The 20,917-nt window shown below is 36.0% G+C and overlaps 2 protein-coding genes across 2 annotated transcripts; both read right to left on the bottom strand.

The window, feature by feature from the left end:
* Positions 1-256: 256 nt before the first annotated feature.
* Positions 257-12,005, bottom strand: LOC135587344 (autophagy-related protein 18a-like). Its single transcript, XM_065078630.1, has 4 exons — positions 10,860-12,005; positions 3,706-3,907; positions 761-887; positions 257-539 (listed from the first exon to the last, which is right to left on the bottom strand). The coding sequence occupies exons 1-4, from the start codon at positions 11,829-11,831 to the stop codon at positions 452-454; spliced, it is 1,389 nt and encodes a 462-aa protein (XP_064934702.1). The 5' UTR covers positions 11,832-12,005; the 3' UTR covers positions 257-451.
* Positions 12,006-13,345: 1,340 nt separating this feature from the next.
* Positions 13,346-14,466, bottom strand: LOC135587343 (protein SRC2-like). The gene has a single exon (XM_065078629.1). The coding sequence runs from the start codon at positions 14,449-14,451 to the stop codon at positions 13,513-13,515; it is 939 nt and encodes a 312-aa protein (XP_064934701.1). The 5' UTR covers positions 14,452-14,466; the 3' UTR covers positions 13,346-13,512.
* Between the last annotated feature and the right edge of the window lie 6,451 nt (positions 14,467-20,917).

The raw sequence follows: 20,917 nt of genomic DNA, 5'->3' as shown, positions 1-20,917 counted from the left end.
TCGACAAATGATTAAGAATAACAATAATAAATTATAAATATACAGAGGTAAAGCTATGTAAATTGACATTCAAATCCTCACTGTACGAGAGTGAGGAAAATAAGACAGTCGCTGAATCTGCTTGCAGTTTTAACACCCAAAAACTTAGTAGCATAGTTTGGAAAGGGAATACTTCATGTCCATAAACATTTAGGCAAAGATAAACAAAAAATGAAAAAGAACAAACAATTGAAAGTATTTGAGGAACAACATCATCTTGATCGGCAAACACGAGTATCGTTATCACAGTCTGGTATTAACATAAAGTTATTTACTAGAGGGAAACCAATTTATACACCAATGCTTTCTTATATAAATATATATACAGATTATTCCTTCTCACAACAAGAGAAAAGGAATTTAGCAACAAAAGTTAGAGAACCGAACCCTTCGAGGTAAGTTGTATATGCAGCTAAGAAGTTTCTGACTTTAAGAAATTGTAGCATTCCAATTGCGTCATCTCCCCACCTGCCACAGGATCGAACTGGCATCTAAAGAAACTGCAAGCACAACCCAAGGGATAACCAGATCAATAATTAAAAGGGTATAAATCAAAGGAAAACAAGAAAAACCCTGTGGATCCATCTATCGCTGCTTCACTCTCCTCAGTGTTTTGCTATACAAAATGCATTCTGAAAGGTGGAAATAGTCTCCAGACCAGCTGTAAGCTATATACATACATAAATACAAAATGTTTACGTGAAAATTTGAACTGACATACCTCCCATCCATACCAAGAATGACGACAGTATTCTTCTGGTGGCCAAATGCAACAATGTATTGTATATTTTCGTGCAATCGAAATTGTGCGACTGACCATTCAGAGTTGAAATATTTTGGCAGCACACCTGAAAACAAGGGAACAGATTCAGGGAACATAAAACATTTCACTAACTTTTGTGAAGCAGCATTAGTTGAAACAGTGCAAACTATAGCATTAAGCAACCAGAATATTTTTTTCCTCGACTCCTCAAAGCACAACACCAGGTTCAATAGATCCAAATCAACACTAGCTATCCATTTTGGTATAAGTAGATCTTGTTATTTTCCAGCCAGGAGAGTTCCATAACAACACTCATACGGGTTATATATAATAATTAGAGCACTTAATCTGAAAGGTCAAGAGTGTCGAGGATTAGGTGCATCATAAAGGAGAGTTCAGAACCCAGTATCTGAATGATCTAAATGGTACTCATCTATTATTCCAAATCCTAGGTAGATAGCACCTTGATAACGGTTATAACCCAACCAAGAACCAAATGGTAACATTTTACCACTTTGCTTAGCATTTCATCTTCATTCACCTGCCAGGCACTTATTTAGAGCTTAGCATTTCCCACCTCTGCATAACTGACAATCAAGGGAGCTAAGACTACCAGCAGCAGGCAATTATGGTTTGGCAGGTAATCTAGATTCAAGAACAAATTTGAAGAAAAAGTTGCAAATAATTATAAGAAGATGGCGGAAATGATAACAAAACCAAACAGCAGGATGTGAAGTCACAGAATTTTCTGGGAGTCGACAAATCGCTTGATGTAGATGTTGTTGACTACCAATGATTCGAACTCTTTAACTCATAAAAGGGATGTCAGCACAAAACTAATTAGACTAGTTTCTGGGCAAAGTGTGAGTGCTTGAAAAGTGCTAAAGCACTATAGAAGCAAGAGTAACATCTCACAGTGCTAGAGCACAAATTGTCATATGATTTTGGACCTAGGCTCAACAACTAAAAGGATGAAGAAATCCACTTGTCAATCCAGTGAGATAGAACCACATTTACCCGGATAACACTTGGGTTAGTTGCAACCAGCAACCACTCAATTAGAGACTTCTGACATCTCAACCGAACACCACTAGATCTACCTTTAAAAGAGCAAGTTTGTCATGAGTGGTAGTGTACCTTTGTTCTAGGCTTCCAAATTTAGCTATGCACCAATATGTCCCATTATCATCCACCTCCTACTGCTAATTTTTCATCTGTTTTATCTTTCTTTAGTGTCACATCCTAATCAAATATCTCAAATGCAGTGGACTGCTCATAATGCCTTAGCTAAATCCAATTTATCCCACATGGTGTAGTTATTCATCCCAACATGTCTTTTTACTAAAACAACAACAACAAAACCATAAAGTCTCAACTATTTGAAGTCAACCTCATTTTAATAACACAGATACTCTCAATTACTTATTGTATCCATATCAGATATGTCTGACACAATATTTGCTGGATGTTCACAACATGTTGGGCATAAGATTGGATAGAAAAAACTTGGTGGCTACTTGGGGGACGTTCCAATGGGAAATTTATTTTCTTGAATGTTGATATTTTATTACAGATAAAATGAATGTACAATAAGATAGGTTGTTTTCTGTCATTTATCTTAAGCATTAAATTATAATTAATGAAACTACAATGACAACCATTTAAGATAAGCTGTTGCTACCTACTCTAAATTCCTAAAAAGTACTTTGTTTTAGAAAATAATTATGATAAATAAGTTGGGAATGCTAATTAATTACTCATTAATACCCATCATGATATATGACTCCATATTCTAACATGGTAATAGTATAAAATAATAAGCTTAACTAAATATATATTGCTTAATCCACACAATATCGCTTGTTATTTCAAGATATGACATATTCAAGTATCAGCATCTTTCATAACTCTTGTCCCATTTTTGTTGTTTCGTCAAGATATGACGTCTCCAAGTATCAGCATGATTCATAACTTGTCTCTCTGAAATAAATAAAACTTTCATCTCTCTCTCCTCTTCTTTCTATTTCTCTTCCATCTCATCATATTGCAAGCCACTGGGCCAACAGTTTGGAACCATGCCACCAGGAGAAGCAAGAAATGACAACTAGCTGAACCATGATTTACCACAGAAACCAATAAAAAAACGTTAATGGTCAAGAAAAGAAACGCTATTCAGGATCTTGATGAAGAGCAAAGAACTTTCTTCGAACTAATATTTCTTTTATCAGTGATCAGTTCATCGGTCGGCATCTTGAGTTAAAATTTATTCATAAAGTAGTAGTTTTATGCAGTAACAAGGGTAGGCATGTGCTATTTAGAAGTGATTTAATCCATTCTAATGCAGCATAATAACTAATCTATAACAAGCAGAACTTGTGGTAATGGAATGAGTAGTTCAAACTTCAAACTGCTGGAAGCTTTCGTTACTTGGATAAGTTATTGGCAATGTGTGGTTGTGGCCTCCAAAAGCATCTACATAATTGAAGTTCTAAACTCTTGTGAACAATAGGTTGCTATGGAAGGAAGACACCAGGAGAATCACTTGAATGAATCATACTAAGAATGGGTAATAAGGATACACTATCCAGAATACACAGAAATTTGTAATATGTAATATTTCTAATTTGCAATCCAGTTCTTCCAAAAAGAGTCTTTAAAACCATCATTGAATTTTCTAGTCAATTGATCATACTGCTCACTTTGTTATCTTAATTATAAAACCATTTATATAAGCATTATTATTTCAAACATAAGGAAACACCTATCCCATTATTTGAAAGATGGAGCTCTTCCTGTTGAAAAGAGACACCAACTACAATAATAATATACACTTTTAATGAATAGGATGCTAAGTAATTGATCTGCTATCTAGTACATGCATTTTTGCAAATAATCAAGCTCACCTTTGATGAAAGAAAGATGTGAACTTGTAGTTGGCACATTTGGATCTGATGCAGGGCGAGGCTTGTCATGTGCTGTTGATCCTAAATTAATCTTCAGGCTGAATACATGAACAGTTCCTTTGTCGCTAGAGACTGCTAGCCACTGCAAATTAGCAGAGAAAGCCAAGCTATATATCTCTGCTCTATCAGCACCTCTTCTAACCTATTTCACCAGGAAGAATTAAGAACATTCAAAAACCAGTGAAATGAAGTAGAAAAACACACATTAGCAAATATGAATGCATAGAAATGGTATGAGAGCTCTGTAAGAGCCACTTGCTACAATTTGCAATTCGTCTGGGTCAACCATAAAAGTTCAACTTTGTCAAATATTACACAACAAAAAAGGGGGAAATGTTAAGCTACGGTCAAAAGATACTAGCAGTTCACCAGTCAAAAATGATATCGTGCACCAAACCTAAAGCTGCAACTGAATCCAAGACATCAATTTCTAGAGTCTCCTAATCAAAGATTTTCTTTCCACTCAAAAAATCAATAAAAAATAAATGTGGGAAAAGAGAGTAAACAAGAAAAAGAAGGATCCACTACTTAAGAGTGATTGCATGGCATATGCAACTCACCACCTATCGTGGTAATCCATGTTACTAATGCCCAAGTACAATTGATGTTACTGCCCTGGCATCTCCAATCCATTAATTTTCTATTCTACTCAAATAGTTGATGCTCTGAGTCACAGTACATGAACAAATAACAAATCTCTTCTAAGAGAATAAGACATAAGGCCACAGATGAGTCAAGCGGTATGCAACTAAGTTGATGTTTGGCTCGTTAAATGCTCACCCAAGGTATTTTCCAACTTAAATGAAACAAGTCCGAACCCCATTCCAAAGCTAAATTTTTAAATGAGACAAGCATGAACATAGAAAATACAGCTTGTTAGGCTCGCAATTTGATTTGTTAATAAGCGCTCATCAATAAGCTCATGAATACAAGGTTCTCCATACTGCAGCATACCACTCGATACAAGCGATACATATCGGTCCGACAAGGGACCGGTATGGGTGGTACATCAATATGCCTCCATGTACCATGTGTTGGTACGCTCAGTACGACTCATTACAGCTCGGTACATACCATATAGATAGTTGGTCGGTACATCGATACAGATCGGTAAGACAAACCATGCATGAATAAACCCATGAACAAACTCATTCATAAACAAATTTGTTCATAACAAGGTTCGTCGTGTTGAGTTGTATTGGGCAGTATAGGCAATACATACCAATCCGACAGTGGATCAACACGCAGACCTCCCTGTACCGAACAGTCCATAATAAGTGACCCTGTATCGAGCAATACAGGGTTTGTACCAAGCCAAACAATCAAAATTTGATCGTTACCGATCTGTATTTCGAATGTTACCAATGAAGGGTTGGGATTTATTGAATTCAAACAGTTCATTTGACCGTTTGAACTAGATTTAAGGGTTTTTAAACCCTTTCTACTCCCTCATTCACTCCCCTTTTACTTAAACTCTTCTACTTTCTCAATCTCTTTCTTCCTCATATCTTTCTCTCGTTCTCTCACATTCGCATTCTCTTAAACTGAACAAAGTTGCGATTTATAGATTGGATCAAATTTGGGAGGCTAATCGTATTATGGAGAATCTTATGACCAATAGCAGTACAGTGATAGTTGGTCACTTTTCTTCAATCAATAGTACAGTGATCGATTTTATGATACGAAGTAGTAGATCAGTGGCAAAAGTAGAAGTTCCAGTATTCTCCAACCTCTATACTAATGCATGCCGCAACACTACTTAACTCTGGAGTTACCTTGGACATGTGTGGTTCATGACGATTAGACTACGATCATCACCATATTGATGCACCAATGACATACAGTGTATCAGTATACTATGTCGTAGGATTAATTTCAGGATTAGGTCAGTCAAACATATCATATTGATATAAAAATGAATACATAGGGTCGAGGACCCCAATCCATTGCTCATAGAGTCCCGTTGTTCTTTTTTGTGGTAGAACTAGGTATATCCATCAATCGATCCATTTATTATTTCATTCATTTGAATAATAAAATCTAACTCAAAATCTAACAATTTAAATCATTTCTTTCCAAATAATTCAATATCAACGAAATGATGTTCCAGAATATGCTACAAAGCTATTCCTCAAAGCTTGAAAAAGATGTCACTATTCTTTTGTAATTTAGAATATTTTTGCTGAAATTATACTAAATTTATATTTATTTCCAACTTAAAAACCCTAATATAAGTTTGTTTTATTTTTCAAGTAATTTTTTGCCCTTTTTTGTGTCGTTAGCATGCCCTGACATGCCAACACTCGACACACCGGTACGTGCCGACCAACCGACACGTTGGTTTGGAACGGTAAGACAAACCTTAGTTTATAAGTTCTCATGAGTAAAAGCATGTCTATGAGTTCACAAATAGTATATCCAAAGAGTTGTCATTATAATATTTTACAAACTCATGAATAAGTTTATAAACTAATGATAAGCCATGTATTATGACATATGTCATAATCAATGACTTCAATTATTGTAAAACTGAAAAAACAAATGTATGTGCGAATTAGACTCATATTTATTTTTATGAATTGTTGCATCAATAATTAAAAATGAGAAATCAATTAATGTTTAGTAAATTACAGATATATATTTCTTTGGAATTGAAAAAGATGGATCAACAACAATACACAATTAATCATGATTTTGTATTTTTATAGACTATACATCATATGCACTTACAGTTTGAATGTATATTAAAAATATCTAACATTGTTGTTGTTATTATTTTTTGTTTGTTTTATTTTTTATTTGTATTTACTTTTCATAAATAGTGTTGGAAGTTATGCCTACTAAATTCTTAACTTTTTATTGAAATAATAGCTAGATTTTAAAACCTTCTCATTACCAATTTGAGCTTGAGATCAGTTCAACAACAATACACATTTTTTCATTGTTTTATATTATGATGGACTATGGATTATACGAATTTGAAGTCTATAAAATGTTGTTGATATTTTTTTGTTTTCTTTTTGGATATGTGTTTGTTTTTCATAAAAAAGTGATGGAACTTACAGAAACTAAATTAGTTAACTTGTACTGAAAATGAAATAATAGCCAGATTTTTCTTAGCAACTTGAATTTAAGTCTGGGCTGACTCATTTCATATACAAACTTGAGATCAAGCCAAGCTCATTAACAAGATAAACAAGTCATTAAGGAACTGAGCTTATACAAAGCTTGAGATAAGCTTAAGCTGTCCAAGTATAAGCCACGTCAAGCTTGAACATCATTTTCAAGCTCAACTCAAGATTTGAACAGAGCTCGAGCTACCTATTGAAACTAGTCGAGACTCTAGCTAAAGCTCAACTTGGCTTGGCTTGATTACAAATGCATAAAGACATGGACAGTAATCATAATTATGGATACAGTTACTTTGTTAGAATAAAAAAATATACCTCTTAAGGTTGGCTTGGTTGAGTGAAGCAAATAGGAAGAACATGGTGTTACACTAAATAAACCTAGATTAAGTTCAACCAAGCAACAAACTATAATAAGAAGGTGTAAAAAGAAAAAGTTATTATAGTTCCAAACCAAGTAAAATTGTTAGATTTTTAAACAACAACAACAACAAAACCGTAAGTCCCTACTATTTGAGGTCGACTACATGGATCTTTTGTCGCTATTGAGATCTGTAGAAAGTTATATATTTATTTAAATTCAGAATACTTAAAAATCCTTATTTATAATTTGTATTAAAGTCTTTTTAGGTCTTTCTCTACCTCTCCTCGTATCGTTAATATTAATTATTTCACATCTTCTAACTATCGTATCCAGAGGTCTCCTAATCATATGTTCATACCATCTTAAATGATTTTATCTTATCTTATCCTCTATCAAAACGATACATAGTTGTTCACAAATACAAGAATTTTTTTTCCTATCTTTCCTAGTAATTCTATACATCTATCTCAACATTTTTATCTCGACAACATAAAACTTTGCTAGATTTTTAAATAATGGCATATATGTTCAGAATTTGGAGTAATATAAATCTTTATATAAGAAGAAAAGGATAGTAACACCAACAATTTACATGCACTAAGAGGTGTATCTAGTGCACAAGGCTCTTGTCAATACAGGGTCTAGAGGGTCAATGTATATAACCTTAACAATTTGCATGCGCTAAAATTTACAATTTTTTTTTGCATAAAAACCAAATAATTTTGGTTGAACTGAAACATAAAAAATTGAGAACTTGATTTTCACCCCCTACTTGAACTTTGATTTCCATTACCATCCCATGCCAAGACTCTTTCGCCCTTAAAACTTCTGCGTCAAAACAGCTTAGGCATGTCCATTACTTCCTCAGAACTCATAGTTTCCTTTGATAGACCAACTTAATATGTTGTACAATCATATTATTGTCGTGCTCATTTTCTCCTATCCACCAAAAGAAGTTAACATGCCAACTAGGATTGAGGTATGACACTTAAAGAAACCAACACTTGAAGCCAGGCCATGGTCTGTGGTCAATAGTGATTCTCTTGTTACAATCTGGTCGAGATAAGAACACCCCTCACCTATAAAAGACTGCTCAATACACAAATAACTTAAACAATTTACTGACTGATAAACTATTGAATGTGATTTAGATTTGTCATGGAGTTGGTTAAATAAATTATCATTGTTCCTGAAAACAAAACTTCAGACAAATCTAAAAGCAATATAAGCATTGGCAGATGAAAAATAAATCAAGGAAAAATTGTGCAAACTTTGCTGCCTTTTTCAATAAATGAATGTACCTAATTAAATCATCCTATGAATGTTTAGAACTAAGGGTTCAAATGGGTGAGCTAGCCCATCCAGTCAGTCAGTAGACTCGACAAACGACAAACAGGTAAAAATTAAGGACTTGAATTTATTTTCTCAAAGCTGGATCAACCTCAACCAGGACTGATTGATTAAAATATCTTCAAAGCAATATTAGCACCACAATGTAAAATTGGTCATAGTTATCTACAATTATCCTCTAACTACAGGAATAAGATCAAGATAGCTAAATTGAGTTAACAATCTATTATCAGTGGTTTTGGGGCAACAGTTATCTTCTATATCTTGGTTTTCTAAATCTCACATCATTTCATGCCCTAGTTCGTGTTATTCTCATACTGATTAAAGTTTCATTAATCATTTGCATATCTTTGCTATGATGTTGCAATTAGATGGGATGAAAGACTATCATGACGATAATTTGCAATGCTGTTGAGCCAGCTTGGTAATCAATAAGTGGGAAATTCTATACTTGCCTAAGAAGTTCCCAAGCATTTATGAGGACAGTCTAACAGTTTAGGAAGTTCACTTGAAAAAACAAAAAAAATCATATATATAAGTAGCTACCATAAAAAACCTAAAAAATAGAAGATATTATCGCAAATTCTTGAGACAAGCATATAGTTGTGAAAACAAAAAACCAAATGAGAGGTTAAACTAATTGACAACAAAACATAATCCTAATAGATTTTCCTCAGTTAAACAAAGTTACATAATATGGCTTGGCAACATATTAAGAAAGCTAAAAAGTAAAATCACAAGAAGCAGGATTTTCCAATTCTCAACTACAAAATGAATAACTTGAAAGAGAAATAGTTCACTTGCTACGATAGCACAAGAAGAAAAAGAATGAAGCAAATCAAAAGAATCTAATATAAGTTACTAGTAACTAAACAAAGGAAAAGGGGAAAGTGATAATGATGGTACACGACAAAGAAAAGGAAGTGATAATACATGCTAACTTGAAAAATAACAGTAATGTGGGAAAAAAATAACAGTAATGGAAAAGAATATTTTAAGCACTTAAGTACCAGTGACAGAATAGCAATTAGCAATAGCAGCAAATTATGATATAGTGGAAGGAATCAGGGGAAAAAGATGATGGAACTGGTAGAAATCATTTTAGCAACAGTATTAAAGGAAAAGAAAGCAGTATGGGCATAATAAAGAAAATAAATATACAGAACACAAAATTCCATAATAATAAAAGATACATAAAAGAGAAAGAGAAAGATAACCAATAAATAGCAGTAGATATCAATCAGCAGTAAAAGAAACAAAAGGTGCAGGAGAGTAGTGGAAATGGAAATACAACAAAAGAAATGAAATAGGAAATTCCTATATGCAAATATCAACGAGAAAGAAAATGAAAAGGAAAGATAAAATGATACCTATTTTGCTGCCAGCAATATCTATTATAGTATCTTACACATGTTGACTCTATACCACTAAGTTGTGATGTGGCAATCTACCTTGGACTTAAGCTTGGAACTCTCGACTCAAAAAAAGAAAAAAAAAGCTCTTACACTTAAGCTTGAAACTATATTATTCGCTTAATCAATTAAGCTAGAATTTCATGGCCTACAAATAAGTAATCTGATGTATAAGATGCTAATAGATTCAAATGATCTAGAACAAAGCTTCTAGACCCGAGATCAATATTTTCTTTCAAAATTATATAGCCTGCTCTAAGAATATAGGTTGACCAGACATATAGCCATGTAGATCAATGAGCATAAATTAAAATCTTCGCTCAAAGCAAAAGATATGATGACACAAATTTTTACTATTATAAGGAATAACAAAGCGGCATGTTACAGTCGAGAATTAAGAGCATAATTTGGTTACTAGGCTTTTGCATTTGAATCTCAACATGTAACCAACATAAAAAGATTATTCTATTAATTGATGCCATAATTGTTGGAATAAGACATTTCCAAATATTCCTATTTGAAACAACTCCATGGATTTGATTTTGCAGGTTATGTGCTACCTGTTTGTTTGAACTTAACAGAACAATCGAGTTGAGCATCAACTTTAAATTTCAGTAAATACAATTAAGATAACTTTATGAATTTCAATTATGTTATAACTTATAGAAAAAACTATGCAGTATGCAGAATTTCACGTATGAACAACTGTTTCCTACAAAAATGTAGACAATTTTATGTTTCAAAATTACTGATTGAACAATGGCATAGTGCATGATATTAAACAATAGAAAAAGAAAAAATTGATATCCATGGTAAGTTTGATCCAATGCGAGGTCTTACTTCTTGAAGGAGCATTCCATCGACTGTACTGAATATCCTAATCAGTGTGCCCTTGGAGCTTGCAGTTGCAATCAACCGTCCATCCTGAGAAAGTGCGAAGCAAGCAATCCTTGAATCATGTGCCATTATGAACTTTGTCGACCTCGCCCCATAGTGCTCCACCCTGACCTGGCCCTTCTGACCACCGGGGCAGACGAGCACAAGCGACCCTTGTTGCTGTGAAACAGCGCATAAACCCTTAGGATTGGGCACAGTCTCAATCTGATGCACCAATTTGAGGTCCGCAAAATTGTACACGAATATTTTATGGTCGAGCACCACGATGATCCTGTCTCTACGGAGCCGGACAGCGCGGACATCCGACCGAAACGACAGCTCCCCAATGCACCGGCTCTGGTGATCATCCCAAATCATAACCTTATTGGGCGGATAATACGGGCTAGTCCCGCCTCCGACGAGCGCGAGGATGTTACACCTGAACAGCATCTCGACAACGCCGACGCCACCGCCGTCGAAGTCCCGGCGAAATATTTCCCGAAAGGGGTCACAGTTGTAGATCCGGAAACCCCTATCGGTGCCAGCGGCGAAGCAGCCGTCGTCCTGGTTGAAGGAAAGATGGAGCAGCGACGGCGCCACCGAGTCGGCCTCCACCTTCGGCGGCGACGACGAGGAGCTGACGGGTAGGAGCGGCGGAAGGTCTGCCGGGAGAGCCGATTCGTGGGAAGAGTACGAGGTCTCGGCGGCGGGTAAATCGACGGAAGGCGCAACTTCGCCGCAGGACTCGGGTTCGACGGGCTCCTCCTCCTCCCTCGGAACGATAGACCGAGGCGGCGAGGGCCGGGAATCCTCCACGAGAGGGGGGGCAAACGAAGAATCAGAGTCAGGGTCTGGATTCGTCCACGGGAGAGGAGAAAGCGAAGAAGAAGAAGAAGAGGGGGAGGAAGGCGATGGAGGGATCGAGATCGAAGCCATGGATGGAGAAGGGGACGAGTAGAAGCGAGATGAGAAGGAAGGCGGGCGGGGAGAAGAGGGGAGGCGGCGAGGACTCGCCGTAGAAGACAACACGGATTCGTTGTTAAATTACGGTTATGCCACAAGGTGCACAATATAAGAACAAGATGAGGTTACTTTCGTTCCGTCTGTGGGGATCGGATTGGCGAGCACAAATAATTGTGCTCGCCGTGAGCGACAGCACACCACATTCTTCGAGTCGTCGTGGCGGATTATGAGGGGGCCCACCTTTGACACCGTCAATACAACGTCATTTTATATTTCTTATTTCTTCATGTGAGTGAGACCTGAAATATTTTTATTTACTTACTTATTTGATAATGTATTTATTTATAGTTTGAGGTGTTTAATTGATACTTATTAGTGATATCATTTAGACAAAATTTCCACAATTGTTAACACTTCATAGTAGTATCATATATGTAATTATTACATATTAATGCTTGGAATATATCAAGCCACGCTAATTAGAAATATATATATTTATTATAAGATCAAATTAAGATTGAGTAACCGAAGTATATTTTTATCAAATAAAGTTAGATTATAGTTGTTGTGTGATACAATCTTCATTTACAAATTTAAAGCGATATATAAAACTAATAAAACTAAAAATCATAAACATATATAAGCATTATATCAAATATCTTGTTTATAATTTTATCCATGATAATTTAGCATAAATATTATTTATAAATAACATAAGCATTTTACATTTAGAGGATGCTAATATAATTTTTAAAAATTTTTATATATCCTCTAATATTATTTAAATCATAAAAATTATCAACATTATTTAGTGAGAAACTAACATAATTTATGTAAATTTATTTATTTATATAATATATATTATATTATTTATTATAAATATATAGGTTGTATTTTTATTTATTTAAAATTTTAAAATATTAGAAGGGTAAATTTATAATAATATTACATCAATATATATTTAAAATATACATTTTATCTATTATTTATCAAATACTCTTAACTTAACTAAACATATAATATTTTTCATATCTTCGACAAAAGATCTATATAATTGATCTTAAATAGTTAAAATTTATGATTTTATTATTATTGTTTGATTAACATAACAAAAGCGAGAAACTAATACTTTGACTTTATAGTTAAGAGAAAAAAATTTACATATGTATTATTGTAAATCTCTACTAACTATTGTAAATTAATAATTAAAAACATTAGGAATTTCTAATGATTTATTTATTTTAATAATTATTCTAACAAAATGAAGAATAATTTTATACGAATTGAAATCCATATTTGTGAAATTATATAGTATCAAAGGACGCAAATATCCGATTGACTGCATCAAAATTTCTATATTCATTCTAATGGAGAGGATTGGTTCAATTCAGTTCAACCAAGTCCAAATTAATTATCAGAATCCCCAGTCATGTATTTGTGTAAGTTAACATATGATGATCTGAACTAAATCATTACAGGATTGAGGATTCCAAAACACTGAGCTCTGTGTGGTGTCCACACTAATGAATAAAGTATATCTAAAGATGAACAAAGAATTGAATATCGAACACTCTAAACTTTATACATTCACTAATTTGCACTAACCAACATCGACGACATGATGAAACGAAGAGGGAAGAGGAAGTCGTCTTCTCTAGAAACCGAAGTCGCCGGCATCATCGAATCCGGCATCGTAGCCTGCGCCGTAGGCGGAGGCGTCGGACATCATGTCCCCAATCAGAAGCCCGCCGAGGGCACCGCCGAGGAGCCCCGCTCCCAACCCCACCCCGAGCCTGTTCTTCCTCTGCGGCTGTACCACCGGTGCCGGCGCCGCCCAGTACCCGTACCCCGCCGGAGGGTACCCGTAACCGTACCCATATGGTGGCGCTTGCTGGTACCCCGACTGTGGAGGATAAGGCGGCGGCGCTGCCCCGTATGCGGGATACGGGGCCGAGCTGGGGCCCGGCGGGTACGCCATCACAGGCTCATCGACCTTCGCCGAGGACGGCGCTGAGTGCGAGGCGGAGACCGCAGGGTATGACGTGACCGGAGGCCGGCGGGCGTCGAACGGGGCGGCGGCCGACGCGGTGGCGGGCGCCAAGACCCGCTCGCTGAGGCTGTAGGAGAAGTTGAGGACGCCCTTGGGCTTGCCGGATTTCATCCCGTGGACCTGATAGCTGACGAACTGGACGGGCCGCGGGCCATCGCCGGCACCGGCGAGGAGATCGGAGAGGGGGACACGGACCTCGCCGATGTCACGGTCTCCGAGGGCGCGCTCGGTGCGGAGGAGGATGTGGAGAAAGTGGCGATGAGCGACGTCGTTGGGGACGGTGAGGCGGAGGGTGGAGTTCCAGGACGGGTTGCGGCCGCCCTCGCGATCGGGAGGCGTGCGCTGCCACACGCGGGGATCGCTAGAGATGGTGACAACGGCGTAAACGGCCATCTTGGAGAAGACGTTGACGTTCTTGAGGTCCTTGGCCGAGATCAAGGTGATCTCCATCGTTCTAAACGCCAAGATTCGATCTGGGAATCCTACACGATGAGATTTTGGAGAGAGCTGCGTTTGGGGTTTGGGAAGAAGACGGACGATCATTATATAGAGACTTAATCATTATGTCGGTTTTGGCGAAGCGGTATCGCCTGTTTCGTAGCAGCTTCGCGTATTTGTTTACGCGTTTGTACTATCAAATTACAATAATACCGTTTTTACCTGCTGCGTGGAGCTCGGAAATGGAGCCATGTGGGCCTTTCATATTTGACGGATGACTGAGGTCACAATTATTCATCCGTTGGGACGACCGGCTTTGCTGAAAACCTAGAAGAGGCGGTTCTGTGGACGGAGTCACGCCCGCGTTGGCTTTTGGTCAGTGCCAAAGTCGCCGACGATGGCATGACTTCAAGGGAAGTTTCTCATTCAGAGTAAATAGGTAAAAATATGTGAACGTCCTAAAAAAAATAGGTTTCCAGTTTTGACAATTTTCCAAAAGTAAATTATAGTTGTGCTCAATAATAAAACGCGAATTTTCAATCAACTGCATGGATACTTTCTTATAAAATAATTCTAAATAAATAAATAAAAGTAATTAATTTTTTACTATTTTTAATATGAATTATTTTAGACAAAATCGAATTTTAGAAATACGATCGCACCCATGTTCACCTCTAGATGGAGTTGGTGGGGTATCTCTTACCAATTATATTAGGACCATTTTTTTTATATATAATTGACAGGTTCTCTAACCATTATTTATCAATTTTATCATATCCATTAGGTATTTATGTAGGTATTTAAATTGGAATCGAATTTATGTATCTTTTTCCTATCTGAATCCATCCCATATTATGTGATTAAACTATACCTAAATTAAGTTCATTAAATAATAAATCTGATGTATTAAACAAATATAGAGTTAGAATAGGTTGTCTAACACACAGTAAGGGTTTAGAGTTTGAGATATAGGGAGAATGAAGAATTCAATATGAGATCCTTATAAAAAAAAAACTATAATGGGGTGTACCTGATAAGACATTTTGATGCTTAAATTAATAAGAATTTGGATGCTCTGATATGATGCCAAAGAAAGCATTCTAAACACATCAGGCAATCGAACGCCTTGGATTTAGATCATGATAAATATCAAAAATAATTATGAGTATTATTTACGGACCAATGGGGTGTGGAATTATGCATCGAACCTATGGGATGTGGAGTAACAACTTGTTGAGTCAACTTTCCCATTATTGTCGTGCGGTCGAGATTGTGAGGTCAAGTCAACACCCTACTTAATGCCATGCTATTAGCCTTGTAGGGTTGGATCTCACATGATGTATCGATTAAATAAGATTAAGATGTTAGTTAAGGTGTTAGATATGCGAAAATAACTTGTTTGTCCAGATGGATCAATGATTACTTATACATCTTGTCTCCCTTATCATCTTCCTTGATCGTGTTTTAATGCATGAAATGGGGTTGAGACACGATGTACTATTCAATAGGTTGTCAACCTAATCTAGTAGTTATTCGGTGATGTTTCATGCTTAAGTTAATTATTTCTTTGAGAGTTATTTCCCTTAAGGTTGTGTTGTTATCAAAAATGCTCCATGATTAATTTAGCCATGTTGCCATTGTAAGATGTTTTATGGATGATTCAATTACATCATCATTGTGGAACATTTCATGACTAATTCAATCACGTTGTTATTGCAAGATGCTTTATGGTCGAATCAATAACATTATCATCCCAAGACACTTCATAGATGATTTAACCATGTCATAGTCGTAAAACACTTTATGGTCAATTTGGTCATACCATCGTCGTCGGACGCTTCATGATCGATTCGATCATGTCATCATCATCAAGAATGTTTTAAGGTCGATTCAACTGCATAGTCGTCCAAAGATATTTTATGGTCGATTTAAGTATACCATTATCGCATGATGCTTTATGACTGATTCAGTTGCATTATTGTTGAGAGATGCGCCTAGGCGATTTAGTCATTGGTATTGACGAATGGACGCTCTATTTATAGACGTTGAGAGACCCTTCATTTGTCTTATGATTTTGGACAAATGACATAGTACGAGATCGCTTAAAAAAGATTACTCGCAAAAATTATGATATCCTCGAATTCTTAACGGTTTGATTAACAACTCGTGTAAAGCTTCCCCATTAGGCCATGTACCCAATATACATGTAATCATTACAGGATATTTATATCAAGTCAGACATAGCAGGAATATTAGAAGCTAATACGATGGTGATGACATAGCAAGCATATTAGAAGCTAATACGTTGGTGATGACTCGCATGAGCAAATTTGATCTACCATAGGGTTTATTAAGTAATCCAAAATATAAAGTGATAAAAGTGAGTAGCATTCGTGGCACACTGAACAGCGAGTCATACATACGTGTTCAAACACTCAAAGAGATAATTCCTGATATCAATATGATTAAATTTTTTAAAGGTGCATCTCTTATTAATTACGTGGTTGAATCAATCATAAAGCATTCTATGTTGTTAACGCGATTAAATTGACCCAATCCCCTTGCCTCCTGACACCTTAACCTAAAATGGACTTAGAAATGGACCTCGCCTCATGTTGGACAACCAAAATTTATCTTAACATATAGATACTTAAGAAATTTTAATGTATTATCATTATCATTCAATGATGGTATAATACTTTTAAATTTCACCACACTAAAATATAAATTTAATTAATTACTTATGCATCCAAGTTAGAATCTAAATCCAAAAGGGTAAATCAACAAATGACGTCACTTTGCCCCAAGACTTAAGTTTATTGAACTCTTCCATCCATACCTCAAAATATTTCCTCTAGGTTAAACCCACTTTTGGGTATAATAATTAAGGTTAATTATTATTCACCAAAATTATTCTATCATTGTCGACTACTAACTTGAGCACTAGAGAGACTATGTCAAAAATTTCATTCGACCTCAGTCTTTATATAGATCAATCATAGAGTATGCGATCAAGCCGCCTTCAGCCCCCCAAGTGAGCATATGAATCTTCCTCTTAGCCACATCATATTTTGTATGCTTATAGTCCTGATTCGAGTTGGGCTAATCCAAGCGTCACTATATTTTTGTTATCATTTTCGTACTAAGAGAGCCAATGTTATAAGAACATTATTCTGTCAACCACTCAATGAGCACCATAGCAAGGGTGCTCCACCCTTACCTACATACACAACCTAAGGTGCTCTCTAGTATAATAAAGAAGTCAACATGACTTAAGACGCTCTTTATAATAACAACATAACTAATATGACATGAGGTACTTTCTATCACAATAACATAATCAACATGGCCTGAAGTGCTCTCAACAATGTTAGTATGGCCATAATCCAAAGCACTCTATACGATAACAACATGACTGATATGGCCCGAAGCACTCTTTATGATGACGGTGTGATTGATATGGTAAGAGGAGCCCCCATGATGATAGTGTGATTGATGCTCTCTATCTTGTTAGTGCAGTCGACATAACCATAAACTCCCTCTATGATGACATCACAATTGACACAGCCTAAAGCAATCATTTTAACAATAATGTGGTCGAAATGACTCAAGATGCTCCCTTCGATGAAAATGTGGTCAAAATGCTCTTTAGGATGATAGTATAATCAACATTACTCAAAACACTCTCTACAAAGGCAACATGGTTGACATTGCTCAAAGGACGATTGACATAGTTGAAGCGCTCTTATTGGTGACACCACTTGAGGCATTCTCTATTATACCATTGCAATTAATATGACCCAAAGAGCTCTTCGTGACATTAGCATGATCAACATGGCCCAAAGCACTCACGACCATGATATGTGACTGACATAACCTGAAGCACTCTTTGTGATGGTGTAACCGACAATATCCAAGACACTCTCTATATTGATATTGTGACAAACAACTGTAAACGCTCTCTACAATGACAACATGAACGATATAACCTAAAGCTCTTTGTTTGATGTTAATATCATTAGGAATTCTAAGGGCGACATCATATGCACAAAAAAAAAATATAAAACAAAAATCTTCAAATTTCTCAAAAAGGTGTTTATCATCGTGCAAAGATTGGTGCATAAAAACATCCCAATGGCCGACACATCCTTTGTACCTACAAGTGTCTCTAACACAAAGCCAACTTGCTCAGTGTTCAAATAAAATTTTGCATGAGATGGGTTGATTGGCCAATCCATGATAGGTTGCCCTGAAGTGGGTATATCAACCAACCTAGAGCTAGAGTTCCTGATATGAGTAGATTAATAGGTTTGTGGTTGATCGATCTGGTAAATCTACCCAATGTGGGCAGATCATCCTAGTGAACTAATCCACCTAATGTGACCAGCTTATGAGTTTTAGAGTTGATCGATACAATAAAGTAATCCACTCGATGTGGTTAATCAGTAGTCGTTTGAGAGACATATTTTATTGTTCAACATATGTAGATCGAGAGACAATGACAATTTGAAGGGAGATGAATGTGGTCCCATCACCTGGTGTGGGTTCGTGGACTCTAATCACAGAGATGTTTTTACGACTCGATGTGGGTCCCTAGGTCCCACTATATGACGTACTACCTCTACCATACCTTCATCCACACTGACCATCCATACTAAAATTGGATATAAAGTAATGACTTATCGAGTTAACTTTCTCATTAGTCTTATATGTTCAATCTCATGGGCTCTAATCGATGCCCTCCTTGGCATCACATCGGTAGTGTTGTAGGGGTCGGATCCTATATGATATGTCAATCAAATGAGATCAAAGGGTGGGCATGATGTCCTCTAATTGAAAATAACCAATATGTTTTGATATGTCAAGTAAAGTTTAGGCATGATGTATCATTCAATAGGCTATTAACCAATATTTCATGCCTATATTGGCTTTGTCATATAGTCATTTCCTCATTGGACTCGATAGTATTATTGTCAAAAGGTACTTTTCAAGTTGATTCATGATTGATATAACTATATTATTATCATGAGATGTTTCATGGCCAACATCATGGGGTCAAATCAATAACCTCGTTATCACCATGTTTTTAGCCTTATAGGGTCATATCTTACATGACGTGTGAGCTAAATGAGATTAAGATATTATCCATTTGAAAAAATGATAAGTCAAGCATACAAAGATGATACATCAATAGTTACATATGCATCTATATCCCTTATCATCTACCCTCATTGTGTTTTGACACATGAAGTGGGGTTGAGACATGATGTACCTTTCAACAAGTTGTCAACTACATCAAACACTTATTTCATGATGTTCTATGCCTAAGTTATCTATGTCATCGAGAGTCATTTCTTTATTAGATTCAATTGTATTATTGTTGTAAGGTGCTTCATGATTAATTTAGTCATGATGTCATTCTAGGATGCTTTTTGGCCAATTTAGTTATATCATCATTGCAGGATATTTTATGACCAATTTAAACTTAATCATCATGAGAGGATGCTTCATGGTTGACTCAACCACATTATTGGATGCTTAATGGTTGATTCAACTATATTATTGTCTTATGATATTTTATGATTGATTCAATTGTGTTTATCGTCAAGATATATACTCTCAAGCAATTTAGTCATATTATTATTTACAACTCAATCGCGTCATTAAAGAGAAGAGACGTTCTATTTATAAGGGTCAAGAGACCCTCGTTTGTATGATAGGTAGCTTGGACAGATAACATATGAATTTGAGATTAGCCAAAAAGGATTTACCATAAGATTATGATCTCCATGAGTCCCTAATGATTTAGTTGACAAATGACATGAAGCTTCCCCATTAGGTCACATATGCAATCTGCAGGTAATCATTTCATGACATCAGGGATCAGATTAAAGTAGATTAGGTGATGTGCCCAAAGCGATAGGCCTATTAGAAGTCGATGCAATGGTGATAACCCACAATATGCATTAGGGATATGTTATGCAATTCTGGATTGAAAGTGAGCAATGTGCACACATAAAGGATACCAATATGACTGAACTTTCAAAGTGGAATTCCCAACACCAACATGGCTAAATTGTCTAAAGGGACATATCCCAACAATAATGTGACTGAATCGATCATACGATAATAACAAGGTCAAATTGGCCATAAAGTGTCTAGTGATAATAACACGATCGCATTGACTATAAAGAATCCTCCAATGATAAAACAACTAAATTGGACATGAAGCATCATGCAACAATAATACGACCAAATCTACGATGAAGTTTTATGGTAATGATAACACGTATGAATCAACTATAAAGCATCCTATAATGACAACATAGCTAAATTACTCATAAAGCACCTTATGATGACAACACAAATTGCGTCCGATAATTTATGGATGAAACATCATCTATTAAGTGCCCGATGTTGTTGACATCCTATTGAATGGTATATCATATCTTGATCCCGCGTCACATATCAAAATGATGGGGCATAGATGATAAGGGATATATGACATGTGACCAACTGTTGACACATCATCCATATCTAGTTAACCAATCTTTTCCACTAGCTCGACACT

The sequence above is a fragment of the Musa acuminata genome, chromosome BXJ1-8 (assembly GCF_036884655.1).
Source record: "Musa acuminata AAA Group cultivar baxijiao chromosome BXJ1-8, Cavendish_Baxijiao_AAA, whole genome shotgun sequence".
In the NCBI taxonomy this organism is placed as follows: domain Eukaryota; kingdom Viridiplantae; phylum Streptophyta; class Magnoliopsida; order Zingiberales; family Musaceae; genus Musa; species Musa acuminata.
Note: the sequence above shows the minus strand (reverse complement) of the source record. Positions and strands in the feature narration are given on the sequence as shown.